Source organism: Peromyscus maniculatus, chromosome 22 (genome assembly GCF_049852395.1).
Source record: "Peromyscus maniculatus bairdii isolate BWxNUB_F1_BW_parent chromosome 22, HU_Pman_BW_mat_3.1, whole genome shotgun sequence".
In the NCBI taxonomy this organism is placed as follows: domain Eukaryota; kingdom Metazoa; phylum Chordata; class Mammalia; order Rodentia; family Cricetidae; genus Peromyscus; species Peromyscus maniculatus.
In genome coordinates, this window is record NC_134873.1 from 12,857,797 (window position 1) to 12,882,059 (window position 24,263).

General features: G+C 41.8%; 1 protein-coding gene and 1 long non-coding RNA gene across 5 annotated transcripts in view; one reads left to right on the forward strand and one right to left on the reverse strand.

The window, feature by feature from the left end:
- The window catches only part of LOC102923041 (uncharacterized), a 66,868-nt gene that overhangs the window by 4,857 nt on the left and 37,748 nt on the right, over positions 1 to 24,263 (reverse strand). The window contains exons 1-3 of one of the 4 annotated variants that reach the window (XM_006991305.4): positions 21,468 to 21,624; positions 2,351 to 2,477; positions 2,108 to 2,165 (exon numbers count right to left, since the gene is read on the reverse strand). In XM_006991305.4, the coding sequence (XP_006991367.3) occupies positions 2,108 to 2,165; positions 2,351 to 2,477; positions 21,468 to 21,470 (188 nt within the window). In that variant the 5' untranslated portion in view covers positions 21,471 to 21,624. Of the gene's footprint in view, positions 1 to 2,107; positions 2,166 to 2,350; positions 2,478 to 13,533; positions 13,756 to 21,467; positions 21,625 to 24,263 lie in introns of those variants that run through there. The other 3 variants (XM_042267486.2, XM_042267485.2, XM_076559027.1) reach the window with 3 other exon arrangements.
- LOC121825171 (uncharacterized) lies at positions 13,901 to 17,373 on the forward strand. The gene is made up of 3 exons (XR_013047142.1): positions 13,901 to 14,026; positions 14,223 to 14,331; positions 15,227 to 17,373. It is a non-coding gene; the product is annotated as an uncharacterized LOC121825171 (long non-coding RNA).

Genomic DNA, 24,263 nt, shown 5'->3' on the forward strand with positions numbered 1-24,263 from the left:
GAAATTCCTTCATACTTTAAATTATTACTGGATAAGCAGGGAGAGGGCTGTGTGAAGGTCAGAGGAGAACTTTGTGGTGTCAGTACTCTTCTTCTTACCTTTATTGGGCTGTGGGAGATGAATTCAGGTTGTCAGCCTTGGGCAGCAAAGAGCCTTTACCCACTAAATCATCTTGCTGGCCCTTTCTTCAATTTTTTAAATACACCTCACACTCAAAGCCTAAATATAATGTCATACATTTTTCACTTTTATTATTTATTTTAACTTAAAAAATATTTCCTTTGTATTTACAACAAACTTTAAAGATCTGTTTTATTTATTTATTTATTTATTTATTTATTTATTTATTTATTTATTTTTTTATTTTTTTTTTGGTTTTTCGAGACAAGGTTTCTCTGTGTAGCTTTGTGCCTCTCCTGGAACTCACTTGGTAGCCCAGGCTAGCCTCGAACTCACAGAGATCCACCTGGCTCTGCCTCCCGAGTGCTGGGATTAAAGGCGTGCGCCACCACCGCCCGGCAGATCTGTTTTATTTTTAAATGTGTGTGTGTGAGTGTAGGTATGTGCACATAACTGTGGTACCCGTAGAGGCAAGAGCTCAGATCCACTGGAATTGGATAGAGTACAAGGATGCTGGGAATGAACCAAACTCAGGTTCTGTTCAAGAATAGTACTGGTGATCTTAATCCCCAAGCCCCTACATTTATCTATCTGTCTGTCTGTCTGTCCAAACTCAGGTTCTGTTCAAGAACAGTACTGGTGATCTTAATCCCCAACCCCCTACATTTATCTGTCTGTCTGTCTGTCCATCCATCCATCCGTCTATCTATCTATCTATCTATCTATCTATCTATCTATCTATCTATCTATCTATCTATCTATCTATCTATCGTGTGTGTGTGTGTGTGTGTGTGTGTGTGCGTGCGTGTGTGTGTGTGTGTGTGTGTGTGTGTGTGTGTGGTTTTGGGTGAGTGAGTATGTATGTGCTACTACCTCAATGTAGATATCATAGGATAACCTGCAAGAGCTGGTTCTCTTGATTCACCATATGTGTTCCGAGGAAGGAACCCAGGTCATTAGGCTTGGTGGCAAGCACTTTTACCTACTGAGCCATCTCATCGGTACTTATTGTGAGTTATATGGTAAATGTATATATGTATGTGTGTGTGTATGTGCATTAGAAAGTCAAGTGAGAATACCAGGTATCCTCTTTTACAACTTTTTTTTTTTTTTTTTTTTAAAGATTTATTTATTATGTATACAGCATGTATGACTGCAGGCCAGAAGAGGGCACCAGATCTCCTTGCAGATGGTTGTGAGCCACCATGTGGTTGCTGGGAAGTGAACTCAGGACCTCTGGAAGAGCAGTCAGTGCTCTTAACCTCTGAGCCATCTCTCCAGCCCCCCTCTTTTACAACTTTCAATCTTATCCCCTTGATACAGGGACTATTTTATTGAATCTGAAACTCATGCTACCTTTCTCACCCTCCCAGCTAGGCTGATAGCCAGTAAGCCCCAGGGATAGTCCAGTTTCCATTTTTCTTTTTTTAAAATGTGTGTGCTGGGGATCACTGAATTCAAGTATTAATGCTTACACAGCAAGTGTTCTTACCACTTGACCCATCTATCTGTCCAGACCACATAATTTCAAATAATTTTGAACTTGAAACAAATTTTGTGTATAATGGATTATCAGAAAGTCAACTTATTATCTTGATGGTGTATTACATGTCACCAATCCTCTATGAAATTGTATAAAATTATTTGAGATAAAATTATTTTGAAGTTGAGCATATTTGTTTGGTTGACCTATTTTTAAAATTTCTAGTCATTTCTATATTCTTGAAAAATTACCCTTTGTGTACAAGTGCTTTACATGTATGTCTGTGTAACACCTACATACAGTGCCTGAGGAGGTGAGAAGAAGGTGTCCAATCTCCCGGGACTGGAATTATAGATGGTTATGAACCACCATGTGGGTGGGTGTTGACAATCTAATCCTGGTTCTCTAAAAGAACAACCAGGGCTATTAACTATTGAGCAATCTCTCTACCTTTGATTCCCACATACTTGAGCAACATTCTTCTCATTTGGAGGGGCAGATTACCTTAGGTTTCTCCTAAAATGTTCATCTTCTTCAATCCTCTGGCCTTCCTCAGTTTGTCCTAAAATGCAGAGCCAGAAAAAATCATTATTAACTCTATAATATTAACTTCTGTAAGTTCATGATACAAGTTATCTATGCCTGGTATATTCACCACATGTCACCCTTGGTATTCACTGAACAGCACTGGTGAGTAAGACAGATTTGTTCCCTCATTGTTAAGTGAGGAAATAACCTCATCCTTACCTATAGCAACAAGGTTTTTGAAGGTTTCCTGCATCACATCTGTGTAGAGTTGCTTCTGGGAAGGATTCAACAAATCCCATTCCTCCAAGGTGAAGTTCACAGCAACATCCTCAAAAGTTAGACAGTCCTAAAACATCCCACATCAGGAGGAAGAGTAAGATTCATAGCATTGCAATGTAGATGCACTCTGTAAGAAGTTCACAGGGTGCTGTGTCCTTCAAAGGTCATGACACTCTTTTTCACCATGCATACTCTCTCCCTCTTACCCAGCAATTCCTGTATTGAATTGGAACTCTTTTAAATAAATAACAGGGCAGCAACAGGAACACCAGTTATGCTACTGGATCCATCTGCACTTGGTATACCTGGATTATTATCACAACAGTCCTGCCACTTAGTGTACACATAGCTGACACAACTATCCTTACTCAGTCCACATATTCTTAGAGATGACTGAAACCAAAGCTTGATTTTTGCTGGTTTCTAGATTTGGTTTGATTTTTGCTGGTTTCTAGATTTGGTTTGATTTTTGCTGGTTTTTGCTCTTGCGGTGGACCTCAGCAGGGGTTGGGAGTTAAAATGTTCCCATAGAGTTTCTGTATATAATGTGCTATTAGCTTAACTCCTGCTTTCCCTCTAAATGCTTGAAAATTTCCAATATGTTCACCAGAGGGAGACTATTTGATCATCCTCAAAGTGTCATCTGGAAGATTGCTGCGGGCCGCAGGAATATCATAAGAACTCAGCTGGTTATGGCAAAGTCACTACCTGGAGGAATCAAGGAATTCCTCCAGAGGAAGCCAAATCCCAAGGAGTTTTTGGTGTTACTTGGCTTGTTATATATCTGCTGTCTTCTGTTATGAAAATCATGTGTGCCTTCATAGCTTTCCCAATTGACTTTTCCCTAAGAAAGGCTAACAGTGTGGACTGATCACTTTCTAGACATACACATTCCAGGTATTTGGAGAACTGCCTTAGGAAAGGCTTTCTCTGGAATCAGATATCTCCCTTGGCCACTTTCAAGGACTAGCAGTAATAACAGTCCACATGCAAACTCTCCTGATTTAAGATAAATTCCATGAGGAGACACCACCTCCTGGTGTGTGTGGACGTTAAGTAATAGCTTTACACAGTTCAGCTCGGACCCTCCTTTCTTACAGCCTTACCAACTTTATAGACCACTAACTCCTTACCTAACCACTTCTAGGAATATTTAGATAACCTTCTGCGCTGACAGCTATGCTCAGCCAGAACTCGAGTTCAAGCCTCCCTGTAATTATCATTAGCAGCATCCGGCCAGGTCCATCCCCAGATGGAGGAAAGTACTTTATCAGAGATACTTCTGTACTCTCTAAGAACAGACTGGCTACCTGTTTGAGAAGGCCTGGCGGATGTGCCAATTAAGCCTTACTTCCTCCTTTCCCAAACCTTACTTCCAGTTCCAGATCTCCCTTTAACTATCACCAGAGGCATCTAGCTGTACACAGGTTGCCTAGCGACTGAGCACACTTTCCCCCACCCTGCAGAAAAACGGCAGATAGCTTGAACAGATAGGAGACAGGGAAAAAAGACAGTTTTATTTTCTCCCATTGACCTAGCAACTTATAGATTCTTAACACTTTCTAAGATTATAGTTGAGCACTTAAGAGCTCTCTTCTTAGATATTACCTGAATTTAGCCTCTAGTTAATTCATTTCCCCATTGGTCACTTCCCTTTGGGGTTGCAAATGATAATTAACGGTTATTGCCTCCCTATGTGATTCTTATCACCCCCCTATTTGACCCTGGAAGCCTGGTTATGCACTGCTAAGGGAATACTGCTTGTAAGTGTACATATACCAGGACTCCCAGGGCACGAGAGAACAGAGAAGAGAAAAGAGAATGGAAGAACTAGATGAGTAAGAACTTGAGAGGAACGAACTGAGATGGGGAAGAACTAGATTGAAGGGCTAGAAGAGAGGACAAGAGGAACGAGATGGAAGATGAGGAAGAGCCAGATGGGGAAGAACAAGATGAGGAAGAGCCAGATGAGAGGGAAGGAGATGGGAGAGGAGCTGATAGAGGAAAGAACTAGGCAGATGAGAACCTAGAAGGGACAGAACTAGATGAAGGAATTAAGATAGAATCTAGAGGGGACAGTAGACAAATATAGAGAAATCAGGCAAGGAAGGAGCTAGACATGAGCGCAGAATAGAAGCTATGTAGAGAGAGAACTATCACAGAATAATAAAGTGTATGAACTAAGGAGTTTCGTGTACATAGATTCATTTCTTTTCATTAAAGATTAATTATCAGGGGGTTGTAGATTCTTCCCGGACCCTGGAGGGGACTATCGAGGGGCTGGAGCCCCATAGTCCCCGATAGAAGATGAATCTTTATTGAGCTAGTCTGATGGTATTTATCACAGGAATTCCAGAGAGTAATTTACTAAGGTAATAACATTACTTAAGAAAAATGGATAGTGCCAAAGAACAATGAAATAATAGGAATAGTGTCACAAATTTTAGATGGAACTCAATGAGTTCAAGATAACTCTCCACACCCCACACCCTGCCCAGAAAAGGTTACTTTTTTTATTCAAGTAACTGCAAATACGGCAAGCCCTAGGTGGGACAAATTCCTTCCACACCCCCCACTCCACACACACCCGAGAACAAGGGAAGAAGGCGGTCCATATATACTTTCCCCATTAAAGTGGGCCCTTCTCATTACTCTGCTCCAGTATTAAAGTGGCAGAGCCCCATCTTCCCTGGGGTGGGTTGTAACCAGCTTGCTGCTCCCCAACCCCCCTTCCCTGAAGTGTTGGAAATGAGAATGCAGTCAGAACAGGAGGATAAACGTTTGTTGCTTGCGGAAGAAGCAATGGTGGTATCTAAGAATGAGCACGGAACAAAAAACAATTCAACTGTCCAGAGGTAGTTTATGAACAGAGGAAAAGATGGGGGGGGGGAGGGCAGGGAGGAGCAAAAGAAGAAGGGGCAAGTAAAATAGTGTGGAGTGGAAACAGGAGTGGCGAGTAGTACCCCACCTGCCTTAGGTGGAAGCCAGAGAATAGGACCTCACCCTGGAGACTGGTGGTAACTCCTATCTGTCACTGCATTAGGTCTCTGTCTATCCCACTTAAAAACAAAATAAAACAAAAAAAAACTTACTTTATTTTTAATTGTTTGTGTGTTGTGTGTGTGCGCGCGCGTGCGCACATGGAGGGGTACATGCACTTGAATGCAGGTGCCTAAGGAGGCTAGAGAAATAGGACTCCACTGGAACTGGAGTCTCAGGCCATTTGGAGATACCAAACGTGCATATGGGAATCAAATGAGTCTTCTGCAAGAGCAGTATGTGGTCTTATCTGTTGAGCCATCTCTCCAGCACCTATCCTATTTTTATTATGTTTATGTCTCACTAGTTTTTTTTTTTTCTCTTAATAAGGTAAATAATTTTGGGGCTGCAGAGATTGCACAGTGGTTAGAGCACCTCCTACTCTTGAGGAGAATGAGTTTGGTTCTCTGCATCTATATTGGAAGGTCACAACCACCTATAACGTCAGGTCCAGAGATTCTGACACCCTCTTTGGCCTCCACAGGCATTTGCACAAATGTGTGCATACAAACATGCTGACAAATACATACATATAAATAACAAATAGATCTTAAAATCACTTCCTTTTTTTTTTAGTCTTTTCTTTGTCATTTTTCAGCGTTTCTTTTGTGATGTTGGGAATAAACTCTATCAAAGAGCTAAATCTCCAAGCCCTTCCTCTCATCCAATTGTTTTATTTCTATTTTCCTTCTTCATTCTACTTTTTACTATTCTTTATTGAGTTTTTTCCCCCCTCTACTGGCATTTAAACCAAGGGCTTCATAATGCAGAAGAAGCATTCTACCACTGAGTTGTACCCATGACCCTCTTTTTACTTTTTATTTAGGTCAAGGTCTCACCAAAATATGTAAGCTGGCCTAAACTCACTCTGTAAGCCACACTGGGTTTGAACATGCATCATTTACTCCTCAGATTCTGGAGCAGCTAGGGTTAATGGATATGGGAACCAAATGAGTCCTTTGCAAAAGCAGGATATGTTTTTAATTGCTGAGCTATCTCTCTAGCCCAGCAGTATCTTTTAAAATAATAAATAAACCTTTCTGCTTTCATATAGAACCACATTGGATTCCCAGCTGACAACTACCTGCAACTCTAGTCACAGGGGATCCAACACCCTCATCTAGCTTCTGGGGGTACCAGGCATGCACATAGTAATTAAAACCTTAAATGTAATGTTAACCATCACAGTGTTACACAGACATGTTACAAACACACTTTTAGCAAAACACTCATACACATGAAAAAATTCAAAAGACTGAAGCTTACTTATGAAACATAGCAGAAAATTGCCTAGATTTTGGAAATAACATACACACTCAGGCACTAGAGGTATTTAGAAAAACATACATGGAACAGAAAAGAATCAACACATTACAGTTAAATTATCAGAGTACAGTTCAAAGAAAGAATATTAAAATCTGCAAGAGAGAACAGTGACAAGCACATTTAAAGACAAACTTATCACAACAGCAGCAGATTCCTTAGCAGAAATTCTAAAGGCCAGGAATATATACATAGATGTAATTCAAACCCCGGGATGGCAGAGGGGAGCAAATCAAATAAACAGAAAACACTATGTGCACGCACGTGCACACGAATGCACATATACACCTGTCAATCAATTTTGCTATATACATAAGATAAATATAACCTAAAGGAATTCATGAACTACTGCATCAGTATTACAGATTCTTAAGGTATTATCTAAACACCATTTCTAGGATGCAGAAAAAGCAATGTGAATTAACAGCCGTGAATACAAAACTGGCATAGTGGTGCACTCCTTTAACCTTAGCACTTGGGAGGCAGAGGCAGAGATCTCTGTTTGGTTGAGGCCAGGCTGGTCTGCAGAGTGAGTTCTAGGACAGCTAGAGTTATACAGTGAGACCCTATCTCAAACAAAACAAAGTAGTCAATGTATACACTAAAAAAAGATCTCAATTCAATCTTTTAACATTCACTTCCAAAAATGAAATAGAAACAAGATAATCTTTAATAAAGGATAGGAAAATAACAACTGAATATATAGATGAAATCATAATTTCCAAATCAATAGAGGAAATTACCAAAACTAAAAGCAGATTTTTTGGAATTATTCACAATATAGAAATCTTATTTAGATAAGCTAAATAAAAGACAACACAAGTTGGGCACAATGTTTCATACATCATCTTAGCACTCTTGTAAGCTAAGGAAGGAGGACTGCTGTGAGTGTGAGGTCAGCTCAGGCTACATAGTGAAATACTGTCTCAGATAATATTAATAATAATAAAGACAACATACAAATCTCTAACAACAAGAATGAAAATTATGCCCCTACTAATACCATAGATGTTAAAAGAACCAGACAGTAGTGTTAAGAACCATTCCATCCTCAATTTTAATAACTTGAATGAAAGAAACTAATTCTGGGAAGAAACACTACAAAAGCTCACATAAGGTATTTATTAGTGGAGCTTATGAAAAGGGCACTGCAGTAATAAATAACTGTCCAAAGCAGGAAGGATAAGCCTCACATGTTCTCAATGGTTTATTCTACTTAGCATATAATGAATGAAAATATAACATCAAACATATATAATCTCTTCCACAATATCTAAGTAGCAGTAACACTAATTCATGTTATTTAGAGATCCATATTACTATTATATAAAAACCAAAATGAAAAAAAGTCATAAAGCCTGGTATAGTGGTGCACACCTTTAATCTCAGCACTTGGGAGGCAGAAGTAGGTAGATCTTTGTGAGTTCAAGGCCAGACTGGTCTACAAAGTGAATTCCAGGAGAGCCAAAGCTGTTACATAGAGAAACCCTGTTTCCAAAATCCATAAATTAAAAAAAACAAAACCAGGAAGCTGATACAAGAAATATAAACCATAAATTTCTCCAGCTAAAAAGATGAAAAAATAAATAAACAATAGTAAATTCCATTTTTTAATATATAAAGAGAATTATACCCAATAGCCAACTTGGAGTTATTGTAAACATGTAAGACTGATAAAATATTTTAAAACCAAGAATATAGTTCATCATCTCAACAAGCTAAAGAATAAAAATCTGAGGATGAAGAGATAGCTCAGCAGTTAAGAGTTCACTTTAGTCTTACACAGCACCCAAGTTCAGTTTCTGGTACCTATATTGGGCAGCAAACAACTGCCTGTAACTCCAGCTCCAAGGGGCCCAACACCTCTTGCTTCAGCAGGTCCTGAACCCATATACAGACAAACACCTCTCTCTCTCTCTCTCTCTCTCTCTCTCTCTCTCTCTCTCTCTCTCTCTCTCTCTCTCAAAATAAAGCCAAGTGTGGTGGCATAAGCTTTTGATCCCATCACTCAGGATGCAGAGGCAGGTGAATTTCTAAGTTTGAGGCCAGCCTGGCCTACATTGTCAGTTCTGGGACAGCCAGGGCTACACAGAGAAACACTGTCTACAACCCCCACCCCCAAATAATAATAATGAAAATAAATCTTTACAAAGAATAAAAATCCTATGGTCATATCAATGTGCTGAGAAAACATAAGGCAAGGAAGAAAAGAAGGAAGGGTGATAAGGAATAAATAAGTCTCATCCCCTTCATAACCCCTTAAAAATAAACAGAAATTTCCTGTTACCAATTCTTGGAGAAGAGAGGGCTACACAGTGCTGCCTGAAGCTCACTAAAGTCAAGACAAGAGGGCAAAGGGAAAACAGGAATTGAAGGAGCTAACAATGGAGAGCCACAGTTTTGTCCTGAGGAAAAGGCCAACAGAAGCATTCTGAGACCAGTATAACTGAGTGCTGGGATTAAAGGCATGCACCACCATTGCCTGCCCTCACTATTATGTTTAATACTAGACAATTAAGTAGATTATTTGAAGTGTTGTCAAATCACACAATACACATCTATGAAAATGAAATGATAAACTACAAAATTTCCTGCTAAATTTGAATCTACTTATAGTTGAGAAATCACCTACATTTCCCACTGTGAAAGGAAAAAAAATGCAGAGGAACAAAATAATATTATGAACATCATCAAATAAACACAAATAAGCACAAAAATAAATACAGAACAAGCCCAATATAACAAGCAGAGAAATGGAGTGAGCTGGTTTTATTATAAATTTAGCTTCTAATACCAACATAACTGCTAGAGACTTTAACAAAGAAACCACAATTTTTAAAACCATATTAACTGCACTATTATTTCATCCAAAATTCAAAGGAGGTGAATCCAAATGAAATGTGGCTAGTGACAGTTTGTAAAACTGTTAAAAAGGAAAAATAGAAAAGAAAAAGAGAAATCCCTGCGTTAGTAAACTGTATGTAAGGAGTGGAATGAAATCAAAGTGAGTCTCTGGAAATGACCATGGCCAAATTTATTCACCAGCAGGGTGACTGCATAGGAATATACATGCTGTCATTCAAAGTGATTATTAACCTTATTTTAAGGAATCCCTTGGAGCCAGGTGGTGGTGGCACATGCCTTAAATCCCAGCATCAGGGAGGCAAAGGCTGGTGGATCTCTGAGTTTGAGGCCAGCCTGGTCTACAGAGCTCGTTTCTAGGACAGCCAAGGCTACCAAAAAAAAAAAAAAATCCTGTCTCAGGGTGGGGGGTGGGGTGGGGGTGGGGGGTGGGGCAGATTTCCTTGGACTATAAAGATGGTTCAGCAGATGAAAGTGCTTGCCAAGAAAACCCGGTGAACTGAATTTAATGTCTATACCTCTGTGAAGGTAGGAGGGGAGAATTGCCTTCACAAACATCCTCTATCCTCTGATTTCCTTACTTCTTCAGACCCCAGCTTTCTATCCACTCAGGATCTTACCAAGAACATTACCCACTTTTTGTGGGGGGAAGTACAGGAGAGAGTATTGAGACAAGGTCTTGCTCTGGAGCACTTGCTGAACTTGACTTTACTATGTAGATAAAACTGTCCTCAGCCTCATGACAACATTCCTGCCTCCACTTTCTAAATACATGGTTTGCAAGTGTGTGCCCACACATAGGCTTATATATCACCATTTTATACTCAAATCATGAAAGAAATTAAAAAGATGTTTTTGTAAATTGTTACTCTATAGAAACACAATTCTACAAGGAAAACAAAAGATGAGATCAGAGAAATAGCCCGTTTCACCCCCAGTTCACAAGGATGAACCCATCTCTAAGCTTAGAAACCATGGTCACTGGCTGGGCAGTGGTGATGCATGCCTTTAATCCTAGCACTCCAAAGGCAGAGGCAGGTGGATCTCTGAGTTCAAGGCTAGCCTGGTCTATACAGTGAGTTCTAGGACAGCAAGGACCCTGTCTTGAAAAACAAACAAAAAAAACTAAAAGAAAACAAAACAAAAAAGAAACCATGGTCACTACATAGGTGTAGGCCAGGGTGCTTCACTTCTAGTAAATCATGAAACCCTGAGCATCTAGGAAACTTCATTCTGGAAACTGCACCCAACTTCCCCCACTTCTCAGTGTTAATAGCTTCTTTCCTGTACAAAATCAATTCAGAGGAGTGGCCAAACACACACAGTTAGATGAGGATTCTCAATTGTGCTGGCATTTTATGACATCAGTGTCATTAACAGATTCTCCAATACCAATAAGATGTCCTACAATTCAATTCTGACACCTACACTTGGCACAATCCTGAGAAGTTCCAACCAATAAGGTGGCTCAGTAGGTGTAAAGGGGCTTGCCCATAAGCCTAAAAGATCTATGTGGAACCCACATAGTGGAAGAAGAGAACAAACTCCCTGAACATGGTCCTCTGACCTATGAATGTTGTGACACATATGCCGCCCCCCAGAGCGAGAGCGAGAGCGAGAGAGAGCGAGAGCGCGCGCAGGGGGGGGGGGGGAGAGAGAGAGAGAGAGAGAGAGAGAGAGAGAGAGAGAGAGAGAGAGACTCTAATGTTAAGGGTTGCAGTGATAAGAGAGAGAGAGTTCAGTGGTTAAGAGCACTTGCTGCTCTTAAGGAAGACCCAGGTTTGGTTCCCAGCACCCACATGGTGCCCCACAACCATAACTCCAATTCCAGGTGATCTGATGCTTTCTTCTTGCCACTGTGGGCAATGGCCTCACATGTGACATACATACATATATACATGCATATTTATATACATAAAATATAAATAAATGAATTAAAAAAAAAAACCCTGACAGGTTTATGGCTCAATTCCACTACACCGTTTTCACTGCAGATAATAGTCCAAGGTACCTGTTTGCTCTGATCCCTCTCCTCATTCTAAAGTGATCAAAGGGTGGTACTCTAAGTGTCTAATTAACATGAGGTCAAATGTTGCCTGAAAGGTTTAGCTAAGAAGAAAAGATGCATGCATGCTTTTAAATCCCAGCACTCAGGAGGCAGAGATAGATAGACTGCCATGAGATCCAGACCTCCTGATCTACACAGTGAGTTCCAGGTCAGCCAGCCAAGAATATATAGTGAGACGCTGTCTCAGAAAAATATTAATTAAAAAAATAAAAAGAAAAGAAAAAACAATCCAAAGACACTCCTATGTCCTAGATAGAATCTGGGACACTAACAGACTTTTAAGGTTATTCATATATACACTGCAAAAATGATAAATCCTTTTCTTGAGGTAATTTTCCCTCAGACTGCTCAATACAGACATTCAGACAAGGTACAAATTATACTCTGACTATACTGCATGCCCCTTGCCTGGTAGAAAAGAGAAATGGCTTAAGTTGATGAATTTTACCCAAACATGTAATCCTGGAAAACAGCAATTACTGACCTTCCCTCTCACAATACTTTCTGTACGTCAGAAACATTTCCCTCCCTTACATTTAGATGATGTTACTTCCAGACCTGACCCTTTAAATCTATGACCAGTCCAGACAAAAACCTTACAAATGCCCATTTGTCATATGCTTGAGAGATGGCTCAGTTGTTAAGAGCACTAGCTTCTCTTCCAGAAGAACAGAGTTTGAGTCCCAGCACCCACAAGGCAGCTCATAACCATCTTTGTAACTCTAGTCCCACGAGGATCTTCTGGTCTCTGTGATCACCAGGCGCACATGTAGTGCACATACACATACACAGGCAAAACACTCATACACATAAACAAAATTCTAAAAAAGAAAAACCCAAATGCTCACATGTCCCAAAAATATATGGCTGAGTTGAACAGAGAAAACAAAAATACTTATTAAGCAGACTTTCCTGAATGATCTGTTCGTTCTCCAACCAAGCTTCTTCTTTCACATCTGCTATCTCCAACCCACTCTCAGCAAAAGTCAGCACACCACCTTTCCCTGACAGTCCCCCAAAGAACAGGATGACCTAAGGGGAAAGTGCCTCATCCCTCCCCTTTCACTTTCTTTCTGCTCCAATTTATTTGGAAATAGTAACGTTAAGCTCCCTTCTGCCTAATTACTGGAATGCACGGAGGATTTAAGAGCTGGGACTTATTGCTATTGCAATACTTTTTACAATCAAGTCTTTCTCCAATTAGGATGTAATCTTAAAACCACTGTCAACGGAAGAACGGTCAGCCTGGGCTACAGAGTGAGTTCCAGGAAAGGCGCAAAGCTACACAGAGAAACCCTGTCTCGAAAACCCGCCCCCCACCCCCAAAGAAAGAACGGTCAAAGGACAATAACAATGACGTCAGAGAGGAGCGCAAGTTTTCTCCTACTCCAACAGCACAGTTACGTTGGATTCTTTCTAATGAGTTGGGCAGTATGAGGAAATGCCAGGATACATGGAGATTTATTTTCCATACAGTACTGGGCTGCATGGGGAAGGTCATAGAGTTCAGATGTCCTTTCCCAGGAATTGGAAAGACTCGCCCTAAAACTACTGCCACAGAACACAGAGACGGGGACCCAGCACCGCAGCAGCTCCCGCCCACGGTCCCACATAAAGGCAAAAGCTTCCTCCAGGACCCTATGGCTGTCACCATAATGTGAAGGAATCCGGCATAGCGTGGGCTGAGCTGCAGACAGGAAACCTGGTCTCAGTGCAACTGAGTCCCGCTCAGTACAAGGGGAGTCCCATCGTCCAGGGAGCGGAGGGACTGAGCGCTCCCGCGAGCTCCCGCGTGCCAGCAGTGTCGGGGAGAACCGCCCACCTCACATACCCGCCTCACGCTCACCATGTCTCCGCCGGGGACCTCCTGCGGCCTCACGGCTCCTGGGGTAGAAGCTCTCCCCGCTACCGAGGCTGAGACCCACAAGACTTCCTCAGCTGACAGGACCTCTGCGCTACTATGGCCGCGCCAGAAAGAAAGATGGCGGGTAAAGAACTTCCGCCCCGCCCACCAGCACTCATGAACTGACAGTTCCCACAAACTTGGGCACATCTTATACCTGCTTTCTAGGTTTCTAGTTGGCCCGAGGCCTGCTTCTGGTTGACCATTAGAACTAAATGGTAGGACTCTGATGCTGACGACAACACACCATTTGGTTGCAAAAACCAACCAACCAACCAACCAAACAAACCAACCCCAGAAAAAAATCAAGCCAGAACTTTGCGGCTGAGAGCAAAGTGTCCTAGCCAGTTGTGAATCCTGTAATCTACAATATCGACTGGTCAGTCAAGATGTGTCCTTGGTGTAAAGAGTGGAATGGAAGGTATGGTTATAACAAAGAAGTTTCTGATTTCATTTAAGACCTCTTTCCAGGAAGGGACTCAATGTGTGATAGTGTAAACTTGCTCAAAAGTCCGTGGGTGGGGAGGTCATGGGCCCTGAAGGAGAACTGCTCTGTTGTTTTGTCATATGAATATAATGTCAAGCTGTCTTATAAATATTTACGTTTATACTCACAGATTAGTATGATGCTGTCACAGAAGATTACTGCTGGCCAGACAAGCTTCTGTTTGCAGTGGGTGATATTTAATACAGACACTTCTAAGTGGTCTACATACTGAGAATAAGGTATGTAGATGTCTGTGTCACCCATTCAAGGCTTGGAGAACATTGCGAAAGGATACAAAGGATACAAGTATTGGAGGATGGGAAGTAATATTGTGAATACTGTCTTCTGGACATGATACAGCTGTTGAGCTCATGAACTCACAGTAGTGTAGTTATCTGCACAAGACTTGCAGAAAATGGGGCCTTTCAACATTCCAGAATTAGGCCCCACCCTTCTAGAGGAACTATGAGGAATTAATGGCTTGCTGGGGAAGAAAGGGTCATTGCCTTCTGAGACATTGCCCATGCTTCAGAAAATAACTCTCACCCATGTACATTCAAGTAACCATAATTAAGGTCATAAGGTCACAAACACAAAAAATAAAACAGAGTTGGAGTGGAACTTGCTGAAACCAGGGTTCAAAAGAAGTGGGATGGGGATGACCTAATGGTGGGTGAAAAAGATAAAAATATACAGAAATGAAATTGTAAAAAAATATAAATAAGAAAAAAAGAAAATAAAGAAATAGTAGTGGCCAGCATCTGAAGGAGATATGCCCTAAGACCTGCAGTGGAACATGAAAACAGTGGCTAGTAGTTAGCCTAATATATGTTTTTTTCTACTTATACATAAAAGAAACTATAATTTGCTAACTAGGCACAAGAAGAGAGTTATAACAATATATAACAGGGAAACAGAACTATAGCAGTTTCTTTCTGTCTCAATATGTCACAGCACAGTGCATTCATCTTTCTTCTTGGGCTGACATGATGTCACATAGCTGCTATATAATGAGATTATATGAGGCAAATGTTGGACTAGCATTGCTGTATATTTCATGACATTACTCAGAACTACCCACAACTTAAAAGTTATTAATATTTACCTCTAGAAATTTTCATTTAATGTTTTCAGATACCAGTTGGACTGAAACTGCAGAATCTATATTGCAAGCAAGGAAATATTAAAAGAAAGTTAGCTGAACTTGCTGGCCATACTGGGACAGTTTGACCAGAAGATACTGGCCATGCTCGAAGCCCACAAAACTTGGATAGACTTGTTGGAAACCATTTGGGAGGTGAAGCAAATGCTTTAGTTGTCATGCATTGAATATCCTTGGGTCTGCCACAGAACTGTGTTGCATGGCTGCATGCTGGTGGCTCTATATCTCTGGGGGATCAATGGTGATCATTCTTCCATGGACTACCCATGCACTGTACTGTTGAAGACTGCAAGAGCTTCAACTCTACAAGTTGCCTGGGCCTTAGGAATGGGAGTCTCTCTGATAGCTCTGCTCCTACCATACAATTTTGCCTTGGCCTTAGGAACGCTGGAGAGATTTCTTGGAATATACATGGAGGAGTCTACCCTTTTCTCCAGCTTCTACACTCTGGAGACCTGAGTATTAGAAACATAGTTTGAGATTTGTTTGTGATTTCTCATCAGTAGACAGAAGGTAAGCACTGACTCAAGTACAGCAGAAAGAAACAGATTTATGGTGGCCTTAGTCTCAAGGTTAGCTGGTATCGTTAGCCCCTTCCCCCCATGTTAAATTTTTCTGCATCAAGGGCATGACATCCCTATAATCTCAGCACTCAGAAGGCTGAAGCAGTACTATTATTTTGTGGCCCGCCTGCGTTATATAATGAGATACTGCCGTAAAATAAAACAAAAACAAACAAACAAACAAAAAACCCACCACCACAAACAACATGAACAAAATAATCCATGCATTTGCAAATATGGGAAGGGGAGTTTTGAAAATCTCCATAATGCCTTCAAGGTCATATTTTCCACATCTTTCATGAATAGCACCAGGCTTCCTTCTAGCCAAATCTACTAGGTAAGGTAGATTAGACACTACTTGCTGTTCTCAAAGTATACTGTATTTATATTTACATAGTTAGGCTGAGAATTTTCCAGATCTTTACTTTCAACTTCCCTTTTGATTACAGTAACAGTTTTTATGTCCCTTCTTTCCTTATGCATTTCCTTAGAAGCCAGTTGTCAGGTCCAAAAACAACCTGGGACAAGTCTCACTCAGTACCTGTGGCTCCTCCCAGCACCACTCACACCACCCCCTATTCTAAATCTCTCCAGCTTAGAGACTGGGCTTCCCTTCCCTTCCCAGAACTTCTAATCCTTTATAAACCAGCCCTCCTGGCCACACACTCTCTTGGTTCCCATGTACTCTCTTGGCCTCTTAGTTCCTTGCTGGCTCACCCTTTGTCTCTTTGTCCTTTTGGCTCTCTTTCTCTCTTCTCTTCCTCTCTTGATCCCCCCCCCCCCCCCCCCCCGCCTCTCCTTTTTCCTCTCATGGCCTGGTTCAGTCTGCACCCTTCCAGATGCCTCAGACTAAAATCTTCATATCTACAATAAAATTCTTCTCCTCAACCACACCCTGGAGCAGTCATGTCCTCATTTTCACTCACTAGTAATGGAAGTCATGCAGCAACCCAAACAACAGCTGAGACCTTTTATTCCAAATATACCAGTTCATCACTCTGAAGTTCTGTTCTCCATACTGTCCTTGGATACAGAAATAATTCAGCCTTTTAGACATTCGTAATGAGGATGATAATTTCCCATTTCCAATCAGATGTCCTCACTTCTGATTAAAATCTCATCAGTATAGTCTTAACTGCCTTTTATTTTTTTATTTTTATTTTTTGCCAATATTCTGTTTAAGGGCATTGTGTTGGTTAGCTTTATCAACTTTACAAAATCTATAGTTACCTGGGAACTAAGTCTCAATGCGGGACTGACCATATTGGGTTGTTCTGTGGTCATGTCTGTGAGTGAGTGTCTTGGTTGTGTGAACTGATGTGAGAAAATCTAGCCTAAAAGTGAGTGGTGCTAGTCCCTGTGGTTGGGTCCCAGACTGGGTAAGAGATGAAAGTGAGCTGAATGGTAGGCATGGATACATTCATTTCTCTCTGCTCTTGACTATGAGTGTGATGTGATTATCCAGTTCAAGTTCCCTGCCTTTCCTTTTCTGTAGAACGAACTGTAACCTGGACTTGTGAAGTAAATAAACCATTCTCTCAAGTTGCTTGTTGTTTTTGTTTGTTTGTTTATTTATTTATTTATTTATTTTGAGAAAGGGTTTCTCTGTGTATCCCTGGCTGATGTGGACCTTGCTATGTATACCAGGCTGGCCTCAGACTCACAGTTTCAGAGAATATTGCCAATCATGGCAAAGAAGACAAAGCAGCAAGCAGAGATGGCATTGTGACAGGAGCAGGAGGCTGGGTGGTCACATGCATCCACACTCAGGAAACAGAGAGTGAAGAGGAAGTGGGCTATACAACATACAAGAAAGCCTCAGGCCCACCTCCAGTACTCCACTTCACCCAGTGAGTCTTTATCTCTTTAAGGTTCAACAACCTTCCCAAAGCATACCATTGGGTAGAGATCAAGTGTTTAATCACGTGAAGTATGGGGGACATTTCACATTCAAAACACAATATCCTTTCCCACTAAGGTATTGTTCAAATCAAAAATGACACGCTGATGCTCACCTCAATTACTGCTTTGGTAAGTGACTTCCTTTGGTATTTCAAAGGGGGAAATCAGAGTAGACTAGATTATGTTCTATCCATAGGAAAAAGCCACAATGGGACAGCACTGGATGTACAAATAACCACAACTATTTCACAACCTGGGAGAAACTCCAAGGCTTGAAGGGTATGGTTTATATCACTACTTACTGGATGGAGAGATGGCTCAGTGGGTAAGAATGCTTGCATAAGCACAGGGACCTGAGTTGTGATCCTAGCATGTACCTATAACTCCAGTTCTGTGTGGAAGCCGAGACAACACTGCTAACTCCCAGCTTCACTTCAGGTACAGTGAGACCTTGTCTCAAAGAAAAAAGGCCGAGAGAGTGATACAGCAGGGCACCTGATGTACTTTTCTGGCCTCTGCAATACATGTGTGTATAACTCTCTCTCTCTCTCTCTCTCTCTCTCTCTCTCTCTCTCTCTCTCTCTCTCTCCTATCTAAATACCATGAAGTTGAATTCACAGCAGCTGGGGTTACCTACAAAATAATACTGGCACAATATTGGGCTGATCAACATCTTTTATGGAGGGGAGAGAGACTTCTGAAGACTTATAAGTCATTAACTAGTAGCTAAGGAGGAAAAGCTCATGAGGCCTATCTACTCCTTGAGGATCTCTATGTAGTTAATGGTTGCTAGGGGAGGAAGAGACATTTTCTTTAGTGGTATAGAAACTGGGAAGGCACTAGTTGAGAAAAAACAGATCAATGGGAGCAGGAGAGACATAAGAGAATATAATGAGGATCTCTATGAATTTGAGGCTAGCCTAGTGTACATAGTTAGTTCCAGGCCAACCCAGAGTGATTAGTGAGAACGTGTCAAAAGATGAGGTGACAATAGGATGCATTTGATTGAAAGTGTAGTAAAACACAAAAATGTACTTGCAAATCTTCAAATGATATTAAAGAGACAGTTGTGTTTCAAATTAAAGAGGAAGCTCAGTTCCAGACTCTCATGTCCACACTCAGAATTACATACTACATGTATGTGTGGAGGTTTGAATGAGAAATTTCCTCTATAGTCTTAAGCATTTAGACACCAAGTTGGTGGAGTTGTTTGGGAAGGTTTAGGTGGCATGGGTTTTCTAGAGGAGATAGGGGACAGACTGGAATTAAAAGCCTCTCATCATTTCCATTTCACTCTCTCTGCTTCATGCTTGCACATAAAGATGAGCCCCCAGCTTCCTATTCTTGTTTCCATGAGTCCCACCTGCTACAGTGCTTCCCAACCACTATGTACTCTCATTCCTCTGGAACCATGTTTCTTCTATATGTTGCCTTGGTCATGATGTTTCATCACAGCAAGAAAAAAATGACTAATACAACTAATACATGCATGACAACAACTAACAATAGTGAAATAAATGCATTATACGTATGCTTTATATCTTTAATGTATCATGACAGTCATGCCAGGCCACTGTCCAAAGCACCCCACACGGCTCATAGATACACACAAACAAGTGCTGGTATAAAATTAGGTGTTGGATATGGTAACAGATATGATCAACGATGACACTCTCACTTTTTTACACACTGCAAATGCATAGAGAAGAAAGAAACCTCAATTTATTTCTGAGACAGAGCCTCTTTATGTAGGCCAGGCTGTCCTTGAACTTAAGAGATCCACATGCCTCAGTCTCTCAAGTGCTTGGATTAAAGGTGTGTGCCACCACTTCCAGGCTGAAAGGATGAAACTCCAACCTCCATATCATCTCCTGTTATCATTTATTTTTCTTAACTTCCTTTACATCTTACAAATGGACAATTTACTTATTTCATCCTATTAACAGTACTAAATGTCCCCATCTCTTTATTTAGGACAAATGGGAACTCTGCCATAAATTTCTAGAATTAGAAATGGAACTGTGGCTTTGGGGTATGTTTCTTTGAGTTATTATGGGCCTGCCACTCCCATTGGAGGGTATTCTTGCCAACATGAAGGCTGGACAGCTTTGGTAGTCTTTGCTCATCTACTAGTTGGGCTCTAGCTATGGTTATTTTTTGTTTGTTTTTAGAGACAGGGTTTCTCTGAGTAGCCCTGGCTGTCCTGGAACTCACTTTGTAGACCAAGCTGTCCTCAGAGATCTGTCTGCCTCTGCCTCCCAAATGCTGGGATGAAAGTGGTTTGCCACTTTTATGGTTATGGTTTTTTGAGATAGGGTCTCATTATGTAACCTGGGTTAGCCTCAAACTTGTGATGTTCTTTCCTTCCAAGACTTGGGATTACAAGCCATGCCACTACATCACTCTTGTTGTAATTTCAGAATTAACTTCCCAGATGACTGAGAACATTAGACATTTGTACATGGGTATTAAGAATACTTGGCTGAGTTTTGTGGCATATACCTTTATTCCCAGCACTCAAGAGGCAGAGGCAAGTCAATTTCTATGAATTCTAGTTCAGCCTGGTCTTCACAGTGAGTTCCAGGTAAGCAAATAAGACACTGTCTTAAAACAACAACAAACCCATGTTAAGACCATAGTTTTGGTATTAGCTGTCCTCCAGACATCCTGCCAAGTATTTATTCCATTCATGTTCAAAAATATCATTTTCTCGTATGTGTGCCAGGTATTGAATCTAGTTCTAGGCAAATATTCTCTGCCACTATAGTACATCCCCTGTTCCTCTTTTTATTTTTTATTTTAAAACATGCTCTTTCTAAGTTGCCCAAGCTGGCCTGGAATTCTTGTAGCCTAGACAGGCTTTGAGCTTGCCATCCTTCTGCTTTAGTCTCTTGAGTCGTTGGAATTTCAGGTCTGAACTACCTCTATAGACTAGTCTGGCCTTGAACTCACAGGGACCCACCTGTCTCTGCCTTCTGAATACTAAGATTAAAGACATGAGCCACTATACCAGGCAAAACTAGACAATTTTATGGTAATTAGTAAGCAAAAATTAAGTAAATATGGTTCCCAATATTTTGCTCAAAAAAAAATTTTTTTAGACAGTGAAAGTAAAATAACAAATCACTGTAGAAGAGGGTTATAATGTATAATAATAGACCAGAACACCGGGCTAGAATATGGAGCTTCTTAATCTATTTCCAAGTTAACTAATCCAAAAGCACTGAATGTCTACATCACTCTTTTTTTGGACGGAATCTTGCTGCTAGCTCAGGTAGGCTTAGAATGTGGGGTTCAGTCCAAAGTGGCCTTCAACTCACTATCTTCTCGCATGTCCCAGTGTTGTGGGCATGTGCTAACATGCTCAACTATATATACTTTTCAGGACGGGTCTTGCGGTAAAGATTGGAGAACGGAATTCTGCAAGAGTTGGGGTAGGCCGCTGGGGTCCGCCACACAGAGAGCAGAGAAACCGTGATGCCCGCAGCACCCAAAGCAGGGTTGGGTGCAGAAGTGTGGCACCGACCCGGTGACTCCTATACTTGCAGACGTTTGCCACGTCTGCGTCCTAGGGTTCTTAACGTTTCAAGGCAGCTTCAGAAGTCGGCTGTCACCCGGCCAGAGGCTTGACTGTGTTCCCGCCCCTCTCAGCTGACCAGACCGTGCCAGGAAGAAAGATGGCGTGTGAGGAACATCCGCTCTGCCTCCCGGCACTCCTGATTGGATAGCTGGACGCAAGGACACTTACCATGTCTGAGCCCCAGGCTTCCTGAGGCTCTTAGGAACGCTCTGGTGTTGGAAGTCAAACAGCCACGGACCCTGAACGGCCGCCCGTGACTCCCTCACCTGACAGGACAGCACCACAATAGCCAGGCAAGTAGAAAGATGGCCGGTGAGGAACTTCCGCTCCATCAACCGGCGCTTCTGATTGGATAGCTCGTGCTGCGCTCCGCGGTACTGATTGGGTAGCTGTCAGAGCCCACCTTCTACACTGTGCATGATGGTAAGCTCCGATTTTAATAATTGGGGCATAAGTATCTCATTCCAGCCACAGTTCTAGAGAAGGAGTCCCTAGACCAGCTGCATAGAAAAAGGGGTGCCAAGCTAGGGCAGGCCACTGTCACCTTTGAGAAATTTGAGATGATGTAGTTTGCATCACAGCAAAAACTTTTCCCTACCCTTTCACTCAGTCCATAGATTTTTAGTCAAGAAAGAAAAATATGCCAAGAGGATACAGTTATTCAATGTATATTAAAAGTGCAGTTACACAGTAGCAATCATAACGTCTTAGGGGTGCAGGAACCAGTTTATTTGCTCTGCCAATTAAAGCAGTTTAATTAGAATAAAAAAAAAAATCCCAGGGAAGCAAAGTTGTAAGTCATGGCAGCTGTTGGAGTAGGACAACGGAGAGAAGAAGAAAAATAAAGCATGTCATTTGAGTTATGCCACACTGAGGCAGGCAGTCACGTGGCAGGGAGGGAAACTTTATGGGAAAAGCAAGGAAGCCCAAAGCCAGAGACTAGGAGTTAGATGGATCTCTGATAGGTAAATAGAAAGAGGGGCCACAAATAAATAATAAAGATGGCAAACTTCTAGCTTTCCCCTTATATTTATAGAGACAGAAGTCGGCTTTTATTCCCGCCAATAGGGCCCCCTGCCTGTGGAGAGGTCCTACAAGTTCAGCAACATGGATCAGATGTGTTTACCCCAAAGTATCTGTTTCCCTGTCTTTGTTCAAACTGAACAACTCTAAATTAGAAAAGACCTTTCAAAGCTTCCTCATCCCTGGCCCTCTGCTTTGCAAAGGGTCTTTTTGTGTGTACCCCCTCCCCATACTCTTACATGATTCTGTCTGCAGTGTCCAAGATTTTCTGTTGCTACCTGTTGCACTTGAGAATTTTCTTGACTTTTTAATACTTTAATTGGCAGAGAAAACAAACTCTATCAAAACACCTAGATGGCAGCAAAGGTATCAGAAAAGGCATACTTAGTGTCTGACTAGTATCTGGAATAGAAACAAAAAGAAAAAGTACCTTTTTTAGGTCATAACTCAGAAAGGTAGCCTGACCCAGCTGAACCTCAGAGAGGATGGTAGGGATTGCAGTAGGGAGCAGGAATTCTGGAAAGGAAAAGTACAGCATCTTGCTAGAGGGATAATTATTCTACAGGTCTCTTAAGCATGGCTTATGGTGATCCCACCTTCCTAGGAATGTTCCTGTATTGTCTCCAGCCACATACGGCAAAACTCTGCTAAAATGCCAACTCCTCCCCCTCTGAAACAGGTTAGCATTAGAGAGGGTATGGAAGCCTGCAGGTATGTTCAACTCTGTTCCTTCCCCTTATTCCTCCTCCTTCCCTCCTCCTTCACTTGCTCAATCTCTTTTGTTCAGTAAATTTTCTCTGGTTGTCTTCGAAGAATAGACACAAAGGTATGTTTCACTGGGCTAAAATCAGGCCCCAGGAAAAATGTTTTAACCCAAAGACATAGCCTTTGCTATGACAGTAAGATATAAATCTGTTCCAGGTGTTGTATTGGCACCTGCATGTTCCTGGGAAGAGTTCTGCTACTGTATCAAGGAATCTGGCCTAGTGGAAACTAATATCAGTCTCCAGAGCCCCTCTTTGACCACATCCATTTTGAGCCCATATTTCACAGGTCCACTTCTGCCAGATGTGTGCTAAGGCCAACTCACAGGGGGCCTTCCAGATATACCAGCCCCTATACTAGCTCTGAAGACACCAACGACTGGCAAGATGACTTCACCCACATGCCCACTCATAAAAAGCCTTGTTATCTCTTAACTTTTATTAATACCTTTACAGAATGGATAGAGGTGCTCCCTGCCTCCACAGAAACAGCAGATACGATGGCTCAGGTATTCCTGGAACACATTATCCCTTGATTTGATGTGCCATCCCCCAAAGCTCTTGGGACATCAGTGCTGGTACCACCACCACTCCAGGCTCAAGTGGGCATCTTATCCAGGATAGATGGTCTGTCCAACAACTGGGGCCCTCCACCCTCTAGTTTTCCAAATTGTCCCAGTGAAGGGGCCTATCTGCTCCTCTGCCTTGTGCATTCATCTTTGTCAGTACAATCAGAGCACATCTCTGTTCCTTTCTTACTGGCAGTCTCCACTCTCCCCATGGCTAGTCCCATCTCTTAGCAACTTGCCTTCTCTGCTTCCTCAAGAAACAGATCCCCAAAGCCTCCAGGATGTCAGCTAACTGAATGCTCCTTCAACACTACCTCCCACTGAGTGTGAGCCCACTGACTCCTGACTCCCCCTCCCCACATCACCCTTGACAGTAGGAAGTAGCCAGATTTGAACCAGCACCTATATATCTAAGAAGGTTGGGATGTTCTGTTGGAAACCCTGCCTCAGTTTCCCTCCTCTCTTTCCAAACCCTGCCCCCCAGAAAGCCTACCAAGTGGTGGCTCCTCCCCCAGAGCTCCTCAAGACTGTGCCTACAGGATATTTATGCTCTGGTCTATAGACCTGCCATGTGATGCTCCCCACACCCATCACCCAAGAATGCTTTA